Genomic DNA, 16,250 nt, shown 5'->3' on the forward strand with positions numbered 1-16,250 from the left:
TCGACGTCGACGGTGAGCGATGTCGCCTCGACGGCGATCTCCTTCATCTCGACGGCCTTCGCCGGTGTCTCTGCGTCGATGACATCGATCTATGAGTCGACGGCGAAGGAGACGAGCGGGCTCGTCTCGACGGCAAGCGGCGCTGTCCGCGGGGCGCAGTACGACGTCGATGGTGTGTCGACGTCGACTGCGAAGTCTTCGACGGCGACCTAGTCCTAGGTCTCGCCGGCCCCTCTCTCGACGTTGAACGTCGGACGCCGAGATCCAGAGCCCTGGATCGACGGCGAACACACCTGTGCTGTACCTCTCGACGTCGTCGTCCTCGACGTCGAACGGGATCTTCCGGCCAGTAGGCGTCGTTTCTGCTCCTTTTTCTGCCCAGAGGTCCCTCCAGTGGCTGAAGCATGGGCAGAGGAAGGGGAAGGAGATCCTCCATGCCCAGAAGTCCCACCTGTTCTCTGCTTCTCCTGTCCCTGAAGGCAAATCTTCTCTCTGTCCCTCAGGGTCCTCTTGGAGAAGGTCTTGCAGATGTCACATGTAGCAGGGACATGTGAAGATGATAAGCAGAGAATACAGACATCATGTGGGTCCGTCTTGGCCATTTTCCTCCCACACTCAGGGCATTTATCAAATAAAGCCATGTTAATTAAAATAGAGTGGGTCAAACTGCACCAAACTACAGGATGCAGCAGAGAAAGGCTCTAGACGTCGAATGAACAAACTTTTATCTTCAAAAAACCAATTTTAGTCCAAAACATCCACCCAAAAGGGTAGAGCTCAATGCTCCCGGGTCCTGCTAGCAGGAGCCGGAAAAAAGAACTGAAAGTAACTTGCTTTGGCTGTGCATCCTGGGATACCGGGGGTCTCTGGAGAGTTCCTTAAAGGCACGGTATCCTTTTAGCAGACACATAATGACAGCCTATAGGGCTTGTCTGTCCACCCCTTCCTCTCTATTGTTTAAAGGGATTTTGGTGAAGGGAGTGTGATACAATAAAGGAACATGTCAGATGTGAATAAAAATTACATTTAAACTTTATTTTGGCTTTTGTGTTCACTTCAGATGAAGTGCTGGCCAGTGCAGCCATATTGTTATTAGGCTGTATTATTTTGTCTGTCTCTTAAGTGTCTTTGCAGGTTTGCAAATGCAGGACAGCTTAAGAGATATTTTGATTGCTCCGGGGTCCCCGCACATGGGCGGGACTATTCATAGATTATGACTATACACAGAGATCCCCTACTACAGAACCTTGTATGCCGGTGTTGTGCAGTCTGGCGACTAGTGTGCGGTGAGAGACGGTGTTGAAGGCTGCTGAGAGGTCGAGTAGGATGAGGGCTGTGGAGTGGCCTCGGTCCAGGAGGGTGCGGATGTCGTCTGTGGCACCGAGTAGCGTGGTCTCCGTGCTGTGGTTGCTTCGGAATCCGGATTGGGACGGGTCGAGTATGGCGTTCTCTTAGATGAATCGTGTCAGTTCCCTGTTGACCGGTTTCTCTGCAACTTTGGCTGCGAAGGGGAGGAGCAAGATGGGCCGGCAATTCTTGAGGTCTGTGGGGTCCGCCATAGGCTTCTTGAGTAGGGGCCTGACTTATGCGCGCTTTCAGTCGTCTGGGAAGGTGCCTGTTTTGAAGGTGGTGTTGGTGGTGCGTTCCAGTTCTGGTGCGATGGCGGCTGCGGCTATGTGATAGATGTGAGGAGGGCAGGGGTCTGTGGTGGCTCCCCGAGTGGATGCCTTTCATGGTCGAGACTGTGTCTTCGGTCGTGATCGGAGTCCAGTTGGAGATGGTGGGTTGGCTGGTGTCCTTGTGGGGCGGAGCGCCGGCTGTGGCGCCTGGAGGATGGTCGACAAAGTTGTAGTAGAGGGTTTTGCTCTTGAGGTGGAAGTAGGTTCCAAGTTTGTCGCAGAGGTCTTGGGAAGGGGTGATGTCTGCGGCTTTGCTGCGTGGGTTGGTGAATTCCCGAATGACACCGAAGAGTTCCCTGGAGTTGGTGAAGTTGGCGAAGATTTTGTTTTGGATGAAGTTCTTCTGGGTTTTCCTGATTTTGTTGTGGTAGTCCGATTTTGTTGTGGTAGTCCATCATGGCGTCTTTGTAGGTGGAGTAGTTTTCGGTTGTCTTGGTGTTTCTCCAGTTCTTCTCCAGGTGTCTGCAGGTGCGCCTGGCCTCTTGGAAAGCGGTGGTGTACCAGGCGGCTTTCCTGGGGCACGGTTTGTCGGGGTTGCGTAGCGGGGCGAGCTCATCTGCTCAGTTGGAGATCCAAGTTTGGGGTTCGCTGGCTGCGATGTTTGCGTCGGATGTCCAGGAGTGGTTGTTTCCGGTGAGGGTGGAGTTGAGCTGCTAGTCGGTGATCTTGCTCCAGTTCCTCCGTGGTTGGCATGGGGCTGGTTTGGGTGCCTTGGGTTTGTCAAGATTCAATGCCATAAAATTGGAGGGACTATTGTCCTGCACAACGTAGCCTACTGAAACATCCGATTGTAGAAGATCGAGAGATTTACTGTTGGTCTCAAATAGAACCCTAGCAGTGTCCGCTGGTAGTCTTGGGAGGAATTTGCCCATAAGCCCTTTTTTAGTTTGAGCCTTAGCGCAGTGCGCATGCACTGCTCTAAGGAGAATGCCTTGTGGAGCTGACCAGGACTTTTCACACACTCTTGCATGTTTCCATTGGTCTATGCGTGTGTCTTTCTGAGAAAGACATCACGCAATTGGTCAAAGGCGTCTGCATGTATCCGCCCATGGCCTAAGGCTTGCGGTTACGTGCATGGGCCATCTGTTTTTAATTTGCGCAGCGTGCACCATGCGCGTGCTTGTTAACAGCAGCCTTCCTGGCCTCTGGCAAGTTGCCCACGCCCCCATTTAATTTTCTCAAATCTGCGCAGATGGCTTGCTTAGGCGGGGTTCTTAAACTCACGGTGGCATTCTACGTAGCTGCTGACATCCTGCTCAGAGCGTGTGCTTTTCAGACAGCCTAAAAACGCCTCTCACTTCCCTACCAGCATACTGACTGGGCTGACTCCCTGCGGCCACCGGTGCACTTCCAGCCGTGTGAATGTCATCTCTCAAAGACACTGCACCTTAAGGGGTCCCCGGTCTTTACAAACCGAACTCCACTAGCTGTGATCACGCCTCTCACAAATGTATTATCCTTTAAATTACGGCAAGCAGACACAGCTACTGACACCCACCAATCAGGTTGGTGAATACATATTCTTTTAAAAGATTAAAAGGGTGGTGACATTCTAATGGTTGAAGGAACTATTGCCATGGGATTGGCTGGAGAAACTCCTCTTAGCTGCTTATAGCCTGGGTGATCTCAGAAATTATGCCTCTGTTTAGGATTGGCTGAAAATCAGGTTGTTAGCTGTTCATTGCCCCTTAAATTGTGCATCTTTACTGGCACAGTGTTTTGGTATTTGCATGTCCGCTAGCTACGGTTAATCGGCGGGCTCCAGGCCCGCAGCGAACCTGACTGTCGCTTTTGCCATACCAGTCTCGGTCAGCCAGTATTCACCGCTTGACTCTGTCTGAAGACTCTGCGTGTGCCTTTAATCACGGGATGGGTGAGGTTGAGTAAACTAAACTGTTAAGGTTGGCTTAGTCTGAGGGGACTCCGCCCAGCAGCATCTTCTGTACCCGATCTGAGTGCTGCCAAGAAGCCGTCTGCTTATAATTGTACAACAAGGGCGTCATCACCAGCAATCAATTACTGACCCTGCAGCACGTGATCTTGTTACTGTCAAATTAAAAACCGTATGTAGGATACGCTCAACCAAATAGTTGAATTTTATTACCAGCCTCAGATAGAACAATGCAGTATTAAGAAGCCGCTGTTGCCGTGCATGGATTTTCAGAACACCAGTGCCATCCTCTGTCTAAGCAACAAGGTCATTTGTAGCAGTCTACCTCTTGTGGCCATTTGTGTCGACGATGTAAGGCTGAAGCCTACCATTGCCTTAATATAGTACTGGCTGTAGGCAGCAGTTCAGTACTGTTCTCCTACATTCGGCATGAGAGGTAAATAAGGTATATATTTTCTTTGTGTCCAAGTGAATCATGCTCTTCAGTGCTTAAAATAACCTTACACAGCATATCATGTTTAGGGCTTTATAGCAGGTACCAAGGGGTACATTTTTGGTTAACATCAAATGAACCCATGAAAGGGGAGTGCCACTCATTGTGGAGTCCGAGCTGGAAGGTAGGGGGAGTGAAACTGACCTTAATTTGTTGGCAAATGACTACCTCTTGTGGAAAACATTCATGCACAAATATTTAGACTGGTAAAAAGGCCCATCTGCCTGGCTTTACAAAAGACACTTCGGGGGGGGGGGGGGGGGCGGAATGCCGACTTATTATCCTGACGTGACGCGCTATTACCATGTACTGGCTGCTCTTGGTGGTGCAGGACATCCTTTTGTCCCACTGTTCCAAGAAAAACCAGCATTGGCATAGCCAATAGTTCTCGCTGTTGGGACCTTATAAGTGTTTAGCCATGCAACAGTTGATGTTGCACCAAGGATATTGTGCTGGATCACTAAACACTTAAGGTCCCAAAAGCGAGACCTATTGGCTATGCCAATGCTTGTTGAATAAAGCTGTGGGCATGATTCTTCTAATGTTCGGGGGAAGCGAATTCCAAATTCTTGGTGCAGCTCCAGAGAAAGCTCTATCATATGTTCTCTTCTTGCGGAAGAATGCAGGTTTCAGTAAAAGATCTCCAATGCTCTGAGAGAATTTGCTGCCTCCGAATATCGTAATTTTCTCAACAAGGTAAAATGGTGTTTTGTAGTGTAGCGCTTTGTGTGTGATATATGGCACATAAATTGGATTCTTGCTTTGTATGGCAGCCAATTGATCGCTTTCAGATGTGGGAGATGTGGTCGAATTTTCTAGATCCTGTTATGAGTCTAGCTGCTGCATGAGGCAAGCTTTTGGAGGAGCTGTTTTAAATGGTGGGTAGCCCTGATAGAGTTGTGCATCCATACTCAATCCTTGAGATAACTGAAGCCTGGACTGCCGTTTTAAGGACTGATGCAGCGTTGAACGATTTCAGTTTTCTAAGATGGCTCAAATGGAAGAAGGCATTTTTTGCCATCGTGTTGATGTGGGTTTACATATTTAGATCCTTATCCAGCGTAATTCCTAGAGATTTGGTGAGTACACTAGAATCAGGGTACAGTTTAGCGCAGTGATCGTCTTGGTCCATTCCATTATCATCGTGGAGCTTTTAGGAGGGGATGTCGGAAGAATATTGTTTTCTGCGAGTTAAGCTTAAGATGATTGTTAGCCATTTAACGGTCCTCTTTAATACCTGGTTCATCGAGTTGATCTCTTCCAATGATGTAATCTTCATATACAGCTCAGTGTTATCTGCATACATGTGGAAGAAGATGATAGCCTGCTGTAATACTTCTTTTGGTTGTTTGACATACAGATTGAATAGTGATGGGGAAAGATTTGAACCTTGTTGTCCTTCAATTTGAATCCGGGATTGTAGAGACAATTTTTGCGATCCTATTATCTAAGAAAGATTTAAACCATTTTAGGACAGTTCCCGATAATCCCATCCTTTTCTCAAGTCGGTCTAGTAATTTGACATGATTTACGGTGTCAAAAGCAGACGATAGGTCAAGAAGAACTAGAAGACAAGTTTTGTTGCAGTCTAGAGCAAGAAGTGAGTCATCCACTATGTGCAGGATTTCTGTTTCCTTACTGTGATCTGGTCTGAACCCTGATTGGCAGTTGTCTAGTAGCTTGAATTCAGTAATGTGTTGGCTCAGTTGTTGTTGAGCAAATTTTTCCAGTACTTTGGCTAGCATGGGAACGTTTGTTACCGGCCAAAAGTTGTTTGGGTCCGAGGGGATCTCGGTTGTTTGTTTTAAGAAAGGGATGACCTGGCAAGTTTTTTTAGGCAGTCTGATAAGAATCCTTGAGCTAGTGAAGCATTAATTGTCTTAGTTCAGATGGGTATGACCGTATGATTGATTGTAGAACAACATTTTGAAGGGAGAGGATCATTGTAATGTTTGTTCAGTTTTATGATCAATAAGGTTTTGACAATGTCATTATGGTCATATAGCTTGAAGGTTGACCCATATGCATTATTTTGGGGCATTGAATGTGCAGGTTGAAATGGCTGTTCAAGTGTACTTTTTTTTTTTTTTTTAGGTTTGAGGGATTATCAGCAGCATTCTTGAGTTTTCTCTCTAGGGAGCTAGCTTTAGCTGTAAAGAATGAGGTGGATTCTTCACAGATTATTTCCGGTTTAGATGTTACTAAAGAGGATTTGGCCATTTTGTTAGATTGTTCTTTTAACAATTCGATTAGTTACCAGGTCTGTTGTTGCGTTATCAAGTTCCCTACGAAAGTATTTTTAATTTTTTTTATATTGGTACGCTTTTGTTGTAGGCATTCCTGGTCTTTCTTAGCAGTTTTTGATGGGGCAGGTGGATGATGGGTGTTGTCTCCATTTCCGTGCTTTTAGTCTGAGTTTCCTTCCTTCATTAAGGGATCCTTTCAACCTTGGGTTTTTATCTTTAACCGGTTTTCTTTTGAGTTTTTTAAAGGGGCTATGGTATCAATTATTTTTGTCATCGTGATGTGGTAGTGATCTGTACGTTTGCTGACATCATCCAAATTTCGAGGAGGTCGAAGTTCTTTTTCGCAAGGTACTGCTAGTTTCTCCTGATTATGCTTGAGGTCGTTCCAGTGAAGATTGAAGTCCACTAGGAAAATATCATTGGAGTGAGGTGCAGAATTTGCTGTAATAATTTCCATTAGCTGGTCAATGAACATTATTATCTAGATGATGGTAGAAGGCGTTTAGTTTGTAGAGCTGGTTATTTGCAAATCTTAGAGTCCGAGGTATTCACAAGATTCAAGGGGGTTGGAGTGAACTTTAGAGATGGCAATGTCAGATGTGTATATATTCAGGCCACGACTCCACCCATTTTGTTAGCCTACCTAGTCTCACAATGAAGTAATTTGGTGGAACTAATAGATCTAGGCAAGGGGAAGATGATTCAGAGAGCCACGATTCCATTAGGATAGTCTGTCAATTTCCTGGCTCAAGATTAGGTCAGCGATGTCTTCGGAATGTTTCATTGCTTAGTGGCAGTTGAGCAGTAGGCAAAATATTGATCACAATTAAGAACATAGAAGCAGTGTTGGATGTATGTTCCTCAACCTCACTTTCAATCCATTCTTTCTGTACCAAGTCTTGTTCTTAAAGAGTAACTGGTCCTCCGACTGTGGTTTATTGGTGGGGTATAAAATGAGTTAGGAAAGCATCTGTATGGATTTGATGGGTAGAGTCGATCGTTCTTTTGCCACTTTATTGCAGCAAATGCCCAGCTCCACTTGACCGGTCCCTTTGCCTCTGTTTGAGTCAGTTTAATACCTTGTAGAATATATGTCCGATGGCAAACAGCTTGATTTTCTGGGCGCCTTGAAAATACATAAGTTAAAAGAAATCTCTGCTGTCTTTTTTCCATGAGAGGTATGAAAGACCTACATAATGTAAACATGGAAGGGATTAAGGGTAGAAGGCACCAGAAAGAAAACAGAAGGAACGATATGTGGAAAACTAAGACATCCGGTTTTGTAAGAATGGGGGGGCCAACTCAGTTTTTCAAATGCTGTACCTTTTGTGAGTATAACAGACGAGAAGAAAGTGTAACGTTCTAAAAAAGATATGGGAACAGCTTCTCAATATGGACAACATTCATGCAGTTGGAAGAGACAACTGATCAATAAAGATCTACACTCAAGGACCTACATTCCAGAAGATGGCAAAACCCAGCAACCGCAAAATGTTGTCCCACAGTAAGTAACAAATAACAATACCGCCCCCCAAAGAGCCTAGGAACGGAGAACTGACCAGTTAAACAGATGTGGTTCAAGTAATATAGCAATTTCAGTCCTCTTGTCCCCTTTTTAGGGCTCGCCTAGCGAATGCAGCGCATGCGCTGCTTTGCTTGGCGAGACTATTGTTGTGGCTTTGGTGAGCGAAGGGAGACAAACCATGTGCGCGCACGGACAGGCGATGTGTGCGCGTATGGCGGCTCCTCTCGCAACTATACAAGGCAGACACGCGCTTGTTCCACCACTCTGCACTGTGCTCTCAGCTCCCTCAGAGACAGACGCATTACTCCTGTTTTTTGCCCGGGCGTCACTGATGGTGTGTGAACCAGCTGACACAGCCTCGCAGTGGCTCAACTGAAGGCTCAGATCTCTGCCCGACCAATCGCCTCCATCGAAACGAGGCGCTGTGGGAGCCGCACGAGCTGAGGTGGATTCTGTCCTTGTGTTTAGGAGTGTAAGGAAGAGGGCACGCGCGGACAGGAGATGTGCACTCCGTACGCGTGCACATCTCCTGTCCTGGCTGGCGTTACAGACCGAGCGCATCGCGCTCACTGCTCCCACCGAGGAAACTGTATTTTTAGATGCTAAAATTAATTTTAGATTAACCACTGGGTGGCGCCCCAGTACAGCGTTTGATTCAGTTATGTCACAATTCCATGATAGTTGCTGCTACGGCACGATAATTACAAGGCCATAACAGTGTTGATCTGACGCCTAAAAGCTGAGGCAGATAGTAAATGTAGAAACAGAATTATGGGGCTCATTCAATATAAGGCGTGCTCCTTGATTCTTAAATACAGCAATTTTCAGCAACTTCAATTACTTTATTTAGACTATCAAGCCTATTAAAGTGCAGAGTGCCAGAAAAAGTACAAAAGATGAATCCCAGCTTCACATTACATAAATGTAGCCATAATATGTTAAAAAGTGATCGGTAAATAGCATCTCATATAGATGCTATCAATTCATATAAAACAGTAACTTAAAACATTTTCTCAGGACTTTAGGCGGCATTTCGGTTTCTGTTATCTGAAAAGTGCGCGCGTTTTTCAAGTCGGCTTCAGCATTCTATTGTCACAATGGAGACTCCAAACCTTGTTTTTGGTTGCGTAAGCCTGTTAATACACTTGTGTGTCCCATCAGAAATCACTTTTTTTCCCTTGTGTAATAAAAAGCTTGACTACGTAACAAACGGAAAATAATCTTCAGAAAAATAAAATATATATTGTTACATAACAAACAGTCCAGAACATATAGTTAGTTGATGGGTATATTTCCTTGTTTCATTTGGAGGCCCTGCAGTGCTGTATTTAAGGGCCTGTGAATTAGACACACGGGCTCGTCGTCAGTCTGTATGATAAAGGGCCCACTCCCTCCTCTGTCTGTTGTAATGGACAGCATGTGTTCAAGGTCAGATGGGAGGTCAGCTAATGGGGCGCCTGCCCACTAATGTGGTCTGTGCATGCTCCTGGTGGGTGCTTGTCAGCTCGACTCGCCCCTCCCATCCTTGTGGTTGTCTCTGAACACAGTTGGTGGGGTCCCAAAACATTTTACGGTGTTCTCCACTTACTCTCACACCCCTCTAACTACAGTCTCTCCTAATGTCCTTTGTCTATAACTGCCCCAAAGAAAATCACTTTCTTTTCGTGAATCCGCAACGCTTCTAGATCAATTACAGCTTAAGCTCTGTACCACAAAACCACATATGTCATCACAGTAGAACTGAATCAGTCATTTCCGGTGCTTTGGAGGTGTTGAAGATGCGCAGCCGCAGTGCTCCCGGTGTCAACAGGGCCACTGTTTGAAGCAACTTTGAATGGATTACCCCCTTTTGGCTCTTTCAAGCCCTTGTGATGCCAAACACTGCAAAGAAAATAGAAAAGCCAAGCATTTGCAATGCAATAGGTCTTGCATTATTACGTGCAACGTCCATAGCTCAAACTTTCAGTAATGCGAGTCCTATTGCATTGCAAATGCTTGTTGTTTTTGAATTTGTAGAGCACGACAGCTACCCAAACGCATCAAGGCTCGATTACCAACCATCCAGTGCTAAAACCGAACTGAAAATCCACCTGAAAAAACTGTCTATAAAGCTAGGTCTTAAGTACTTTACTAAAAGGCAAAAACTGTGGGATAGCTCTCGAGCTTTGCGGAAGAGTGTTCCAGAGTTTACTTGCAGCAATCAAGAAGTCTATATCTCCCGATGTCTTCTTACGAGTCCTAGGCACAGCGAGCTGGTTTCCATGTGCCGAAAACAGGTTTCTACTTGGGGAATGCCAGTGAAACATGTCTTTAATCCTTTCTGCACTGGGGAGAAAACGGGAAGTATGCATTGTACAGAGCGCTTTTAACATAATAGACTTTCTGATGGGGAGCCAGTGTAGGGCCCCCAACACCATAGCAGCCGATTGGTGCCTGGTAATGTCGAGTAATTCGTTCAGTCGCATTCTGGGCTACTTGGAGTTTATGCTGAGTGCTGTTGTTGGAGTCCAGATAGTGAGTTGCAATAGTCCAATCTGGACATAACTAGGGCTAATGCAACCTGCTTAAGTACAGGCTGAGGGATAAGAGGGAAAAACTTTTCTGAGCATCCTTATGATCCAGAAGCTAGTTACCACAGTGCGATTGGCCTGGGCATTGAGTGTGAGTTCAGTATCTAAGAACAATCCAAGAGTTTTGGCCTTCTCCACTGGGATGGGACTTGTGCCTAAGGTGTCTAACCACCATTCCATCTCAGTGCGCAAGGGTGAAATAGCAGCACCTCGGTTTTATCCCCATTTAATTTCAGAGTTCAGTCTCATCCAGTCTGAAACTGCCGTCATGCATTGAGAAGTTTTCTACCATGGTGGCCGAGTTCTTGGGAACTGGCACAATAATCTGTGTACCATCGGCATCCCGAAGGCCTGAATTATGTCCGCAAGTGGTGACGCATAGAGGTTAAAGATTGTAGGGCTTAGTGCTTAGCACTGCGGCACTCCACACGGCAGAGAGAGAACCTCTGAGTAGTACTGCTGTAACATCACCCTCTGCGAGCGATAAGGATAAAAAACAGAAGGGCCAGGGCTTGATGTGTGCTAACCATGTCTTGAAGGCGCTCAATCAACAGCAAGGGCGAGATGGTATCAAACGCCGCTGATGGAACAAGGAGTACCAATGCCACGGTTTGTCCTTCGTCTACTAAGCACCTAATACAATCCGTGGCTGAAATCATCGCAGTTTCAGTTCCTTGATACTTCCTGAAACCAAACTGAGAATTGTCCATCCATCCCTGCTGTTCTGCAAATTTCATCAGGTGGATATTTTGATGTGTTTCTCTAGGATTTTAGTAGGACCTGGAAGCAGCGAGATAGGGCTTTCGTTTTTACAGACCTTACTGCCCAAATTTGATTATTATTTTTTTAATTTATTTTAGAAGGGGCCTGATCACTGCCTCCTTCCATCGCCGGTGATGCGACGCGGAAAGTATAGTTTGTTGATCAAATGGGAGAGCGGTTGAGCCACAACGATGGCAACCGTGTGTAGGATCGCTGCTGGACAGGATTCCAGAGGTGACCCAGGTTTCGTATTAAGGATGTATTGCCCCACCATCTTGGGGGTAAGGGATGGGAAGACCGAGTAATTTAAGCTCTTGGTCCTTATGCTTAGACATCTTGAAGGGTGCTATTTGAGGTTCTCTACCCCAGGGTTGCTGTGGTTGTGGATTTGAGAATTTATGTACTACAAAACCATCATAGATGTCAACAATTTTAGATTGAACGAAATCGGCTAGCTGGTTGCAGAATGTTTGTGTACCTTCGGGCTCTCCAGTAGCAAGACTGCATTATAATTGTAAGAATTTGTAGCTGCCTGGTCAAAGATAGTTTTGTCTTTTTACATTTTTGTTTTTGAAGTGACATGATGATGATCTTCCTGAAATTCAATAGATGACTAAGTTGCTGAATTCTGAACCATAGGACCAGAGTTGTAATTCCTACTTCACTAGGCCCACATTTTGGATTAATAAGGAAATCTATGTATTGCCTAGAAGTTAAAGTCTAGTATCTCCCATAAAGCGGGGGTCCTTAGAAACGTGCTTGGCCAAACACAGGTACTTAGCGGTAGGACGGTTCTTTTCTTTTCAGGCAGCAGTAGCCTGAAGCTAATTCAGCGCCCAAAGTAGTCATTTAGTCTTAACTTTAATATAGCATTTTAGCTCGGCCTAGTATTCACGTCTGTTTTGTAATGCAGTATTCTAAGAAATGGATCCTAATATATCTTTGTCAGAAAGCTTATCAGATGAATTTTAATTTCTGCAAAATTATGGTTTGTAAAAAGGCTGAACTATGCCTTTTAGAGGGAACGATTATGAGCATTAACGTAGAGATTTGAATGAAATGCCTAAGATGAATGATAAGTAAGCCAATGGCTTTGATATTCTTTGTATGTATACTTTGCCCAGGTTCAGTTGATGTCTCTACTGCAGAAGGAATCAAGAGGCATGAGAGGTCTCCTTATTGTTAGTGTAAAAGAATTCAGAGAAATTCACATTTGATTGAATAGGTGAAAGAAGCCACTATTTTAAGGTGTTACATTTTGATGTGGTCTTCTGAAGAGAGTCAAGATTCTAAAGTTTGTCCCTTTCCTATGTTACTGTGGGTTGTTGGTATTCATGTGTGCTGTTTAGCTATGCATTCAGTTGTTAGAAATGCCTAATGTGCTGTTAATGTATGCAAAATTAACATGATTTATAATGTCCTGGGTAGCAGAACAATCAGTTTTGAAATCCACATATTATTCCTTAATCACCTGTCCTTACATTATTGGGACTCTGAGACTGGAGAAAATGATACTTTCGCTGGGAAAGGCCATACAAACATGGTTTGTGGTATGGCTGTGGACGAGGCTTCTGAGCTTGTTACTTGCAGCATGGATGACACTGTTCGTTACACTGATCTGTCAAAGAAGGAGTATAGGTTAGTAAATGTTTTACATTTTTTTGAATATGATATTACACCCAGAACCCATGCCAGTAATCGCAGAATAATCATCTAAACCAAACTAGACATGACCGAACAAGGCAACTAAGTCACTGCATTCTGCTTCCATGCTCTGAAGATTCTGAGGAAGATCTTCCAATGGCTCCCAAGCAACACTAGAAAAACTGGCACTCCTGCTGTAGTCACCAGCAAGTTGGGCTATGGGAATTCCCTCTATTCTGGGATCACCAAGCAACTCTCTAGGAGACTGCAAACAATCCAGAATGCTGCAGCCAGACGCATCCTCAACCTCCACACAGATCTCTCGTCCTGCCACACCTTGGGGAACTCCACAGACTCAAAATACACAAATGGGCGCAGTTAAGACTCCTCTGACGAGTGCAGTTTCAAGGTACTACACGACTCCACCTACCTGAAGAGTTGCATCTCCTTCTGTCAACCACACAGACACCACCGCTCCGTAGGATACCTACTCTCACAAATCACACACATACCCATAACCAGATCAGAAGGACCGAGCATTCTCTTACATCGCTCCTAAAGCATGGACTGGCCTCCCACTTCACCAGCCAGCCTCCTCCTTTCGTCTTGAATTCACAAGAAGCAGCAGACCTGGCTTTTCAATCTATCCTAGATCGAGTTAGGCACACCCGCACAGCGCACAGATATCCTTTCGGGTGATAGTGCACTTTACCCATACATATAACATACCTTAAATGCACGACGCAAAAAGAATAATTCTGAGACCCATTTATAAGTGTGAATTGTCTTCAATTATAATGCTTGTTAACCATGCTAATTGTCACTCTGCATTCTTGCCTTCTTTCTGCTTTTCTGACATAACATACATTACTCTGTTTCGCAAGATGCCAAACTACTTAGAGTCTACTAGGGCGTGGCATGAACACAATTGTTGCTACAGGTAGGACGATTTCAACATGCCTTGCAGTTTCTTTAAACCATCTTCCCTTTCTGTGCCATATCTATCCTACTCCTCAATTGTCTCCTGAAGCATGTGCTTGTTACATTCCCTCAGAGTAGGGCGTTAACTAAAGCTGCTGTGGCCTTCCACAGAGGGCCTCAAGCTGTGTATACCACATCCACTGTCGTGTAGTTCCTACTAATCCGTAGGATCTGCACATTTGTTGGACAACATAAACTAATGGCTTGGTGTCTAAACTGATTCTGGACAGCCCCGCAGGATATGGCCTAGAGACCAGCTTGCTCACAGTGCCACTGTAAGACCCCCTTCCGCCCCCCCCCCCCTCCCACCTTACCAGGGAGAGAATGGTTTCTGGCAACCACTGAACATGACAACCCTGACCTTTTCGGGATCGTGGAATCTGTACAGAACCTTTCGCTCAGTCACTCATGCTCACTCATTCTCACAGAAGTATAGAGAGAAGACACAGGGAGACGTTTTCAATATGTTTATTGAACCAATGTTGTTCTTGTATAAAATAAGTGTGCTGCAATGCTTAATAGACAGAAGTAGATAAAAGTGATTACAAGCATCAAAAGCTTAAATAGTAGATATAGTTCTACCCTGGTGCTAAAACAGTGTATATATGCAGGCATATAAAATAAGGCAGTAATCGAGCATACTCCTACTATGCAAACCCTCCTCCAAGTATACCTAGAGTGCATGTAGGTGTGAAGCCAAGAACCCCTACCATACACAAGGGATGATCCGACTCCATTACCTGATGGGAGAGAATGTAGGACCCAGTCTTGGTCACCAACTGGACACCCCTCAGGAGATGTCAGACCGCTGCATGGTGAAGTCTCAGCATGCAGGGACCCTTCGGTGTCCGCTTTAGTGCCTCCTCTGCTAATCTATTGGGATGCTTATTATTTATAATAGAAAGCAGCCTTGCGATATACGTGTAGATAGCTCTGTCGCTCCGTGGATGAAGATAGGACGACACTTGTACATAGTGCGGAAAGAGGCCTAGTACATGATGTTCGAGACCTAGTACATTGTTTGAGGCATCGTGATAATGTTGTGCGAAGCTGGATGTGTAAACATAGTAGTTTTGGAGAGACTAATTCAACATTGTCGAACATGCAAAGATGTGCAAAAGTGTGCGGCTTAAATGTTATTTTGAGGACAATGTACGAAATAAGCTGCTCTGCTACATGGCCCTAATCCAGGAATATAACACCTCATCTCTCCATTCCAGAGTGATACAATTTGTACCCCAGCATCCTATCACTACAGCAACCTAGATCACTAGATGCCAACATCACTTGCCTCAATGCAATTGAGATGAAAGATATTTGTCGAGTTGATACTCTGTTTGCAGTAAATAGAGGAAACGAGCATTGGCAAAGCCAGTAGGTCTCAATTTTGAGAGCTATTGATCTCCCTATATTTTTTGTACATGCTGTTCAGAATGTTCAATGCTGTACAGCAGGAACAAAAGTTGGAAAAAGGTATTATGACCTGGTCATGGTGGGCTGTGTCGTTTTGTAGGCGCTAACATGCACAGGGGCATCTGTCTTTTTTGTTTTTATTTACAAATGTGAGATGGATTGGTAAATAAATATGAAAAGGAAAAGCAGGGAAGCACTTTTATTTCTAAAGTACTAGGGCCATCAAAAATTACCTATGGGCTTTGCTTGTGCTTTTGTAATTCTGGTGAGTAATAAAAGATTTGAGAATAGGTGGTGCTGGCATGGGATAGAGGATGTTTACTGCGAGGCATTTGAATATGGAGGTTGGTGTAATGGGAATTGCTTTGTAATTCTCTTACTCCTTATTTGAGATGCCACATAATGGACTAGCCCTGAAGAACCAGTGAGTCCATAAACTCACTGGAGTGTGAGTTGAGCCACGATTGGATAACACATAATAGGGCAGTATGTGGTGTATGTTTGAGACTAGCCAGCATGCTTAGCCTGTGCAGAGGAAGATTAGTTATAGAAAAAAACTAGAACTACAGATCAAATGATGAGTCTTGAGAATGTGATCAATAATGTCACAGCATGTGAGTGGTGGTCCTGGCGTAAAAGCACACCCATGATGGGAGGGCTCAGGAGTTGGAGATGCCCGAGATGAGGTGCATGAACTTTGACCTGGAATTAAATAATGCACTGTGCTACAGGACAGGTCAAAGAAAAGAGCTCATTATATAAATCTGGAGTAAGACATCACAATAAGTAACGTTGAGGTTTAGACATGAGAGCACAGAGTGTGACTAGTTAGCATGTTAAATAACTGCCTGAGTCCAAAAGTAAGAGCGCACATTATAGTTCTTGAGTAATAGCACATGGGCTTGGTAGTAAGAGCGCATTATATAGTAGGGAAGCTTAGGGGTAAGAGCATTCTGTAGCACAGAAGCTCCGGAGTAAGGCACATAATGTTCAAGGCATATGAGCTGCAGATTACACACTTGTGCATAGTTCGCCATCTGGTGTTG

The 16,250-nt window shown here is 44.9% G+C and overlaps 1 protein-coding gene across 1 annotated transcript in view; it reads left to right on the top strand.

Moving 5' to 3' along the window:
• The window catches only part of WDR1 (WD repeat domain 1), a 347,946-nt gene that overhangs the window by 162,984 nt on the left and 168,712 nt on the right, over positions 1-16,250 (top strand). Inside the window, exon 10 of the mRNA XM_085642417.1 lies at positions 12,648-12,804. Coding sequence (XP_085498543.1) covers positions 12,648-12,804 — 157 coding nt within the window. The remainder of the gene's footprint in view (positions 1-12,647; positions 12,805-16,250) is intronic.

This window comes from Triturus cristatus, chromosome 2_2 (assembly GCF_964204655.1).
Source record: "Triturus cristatus chromosome 2_2, aTriCri1.1, whole genome shotgun sequence".
Lineage (NCBI taxonomy): Eukaryota > Metazoa > Chordata > Amphibia > Caudata > Salamandridae > Triturus > Triturus cristatus.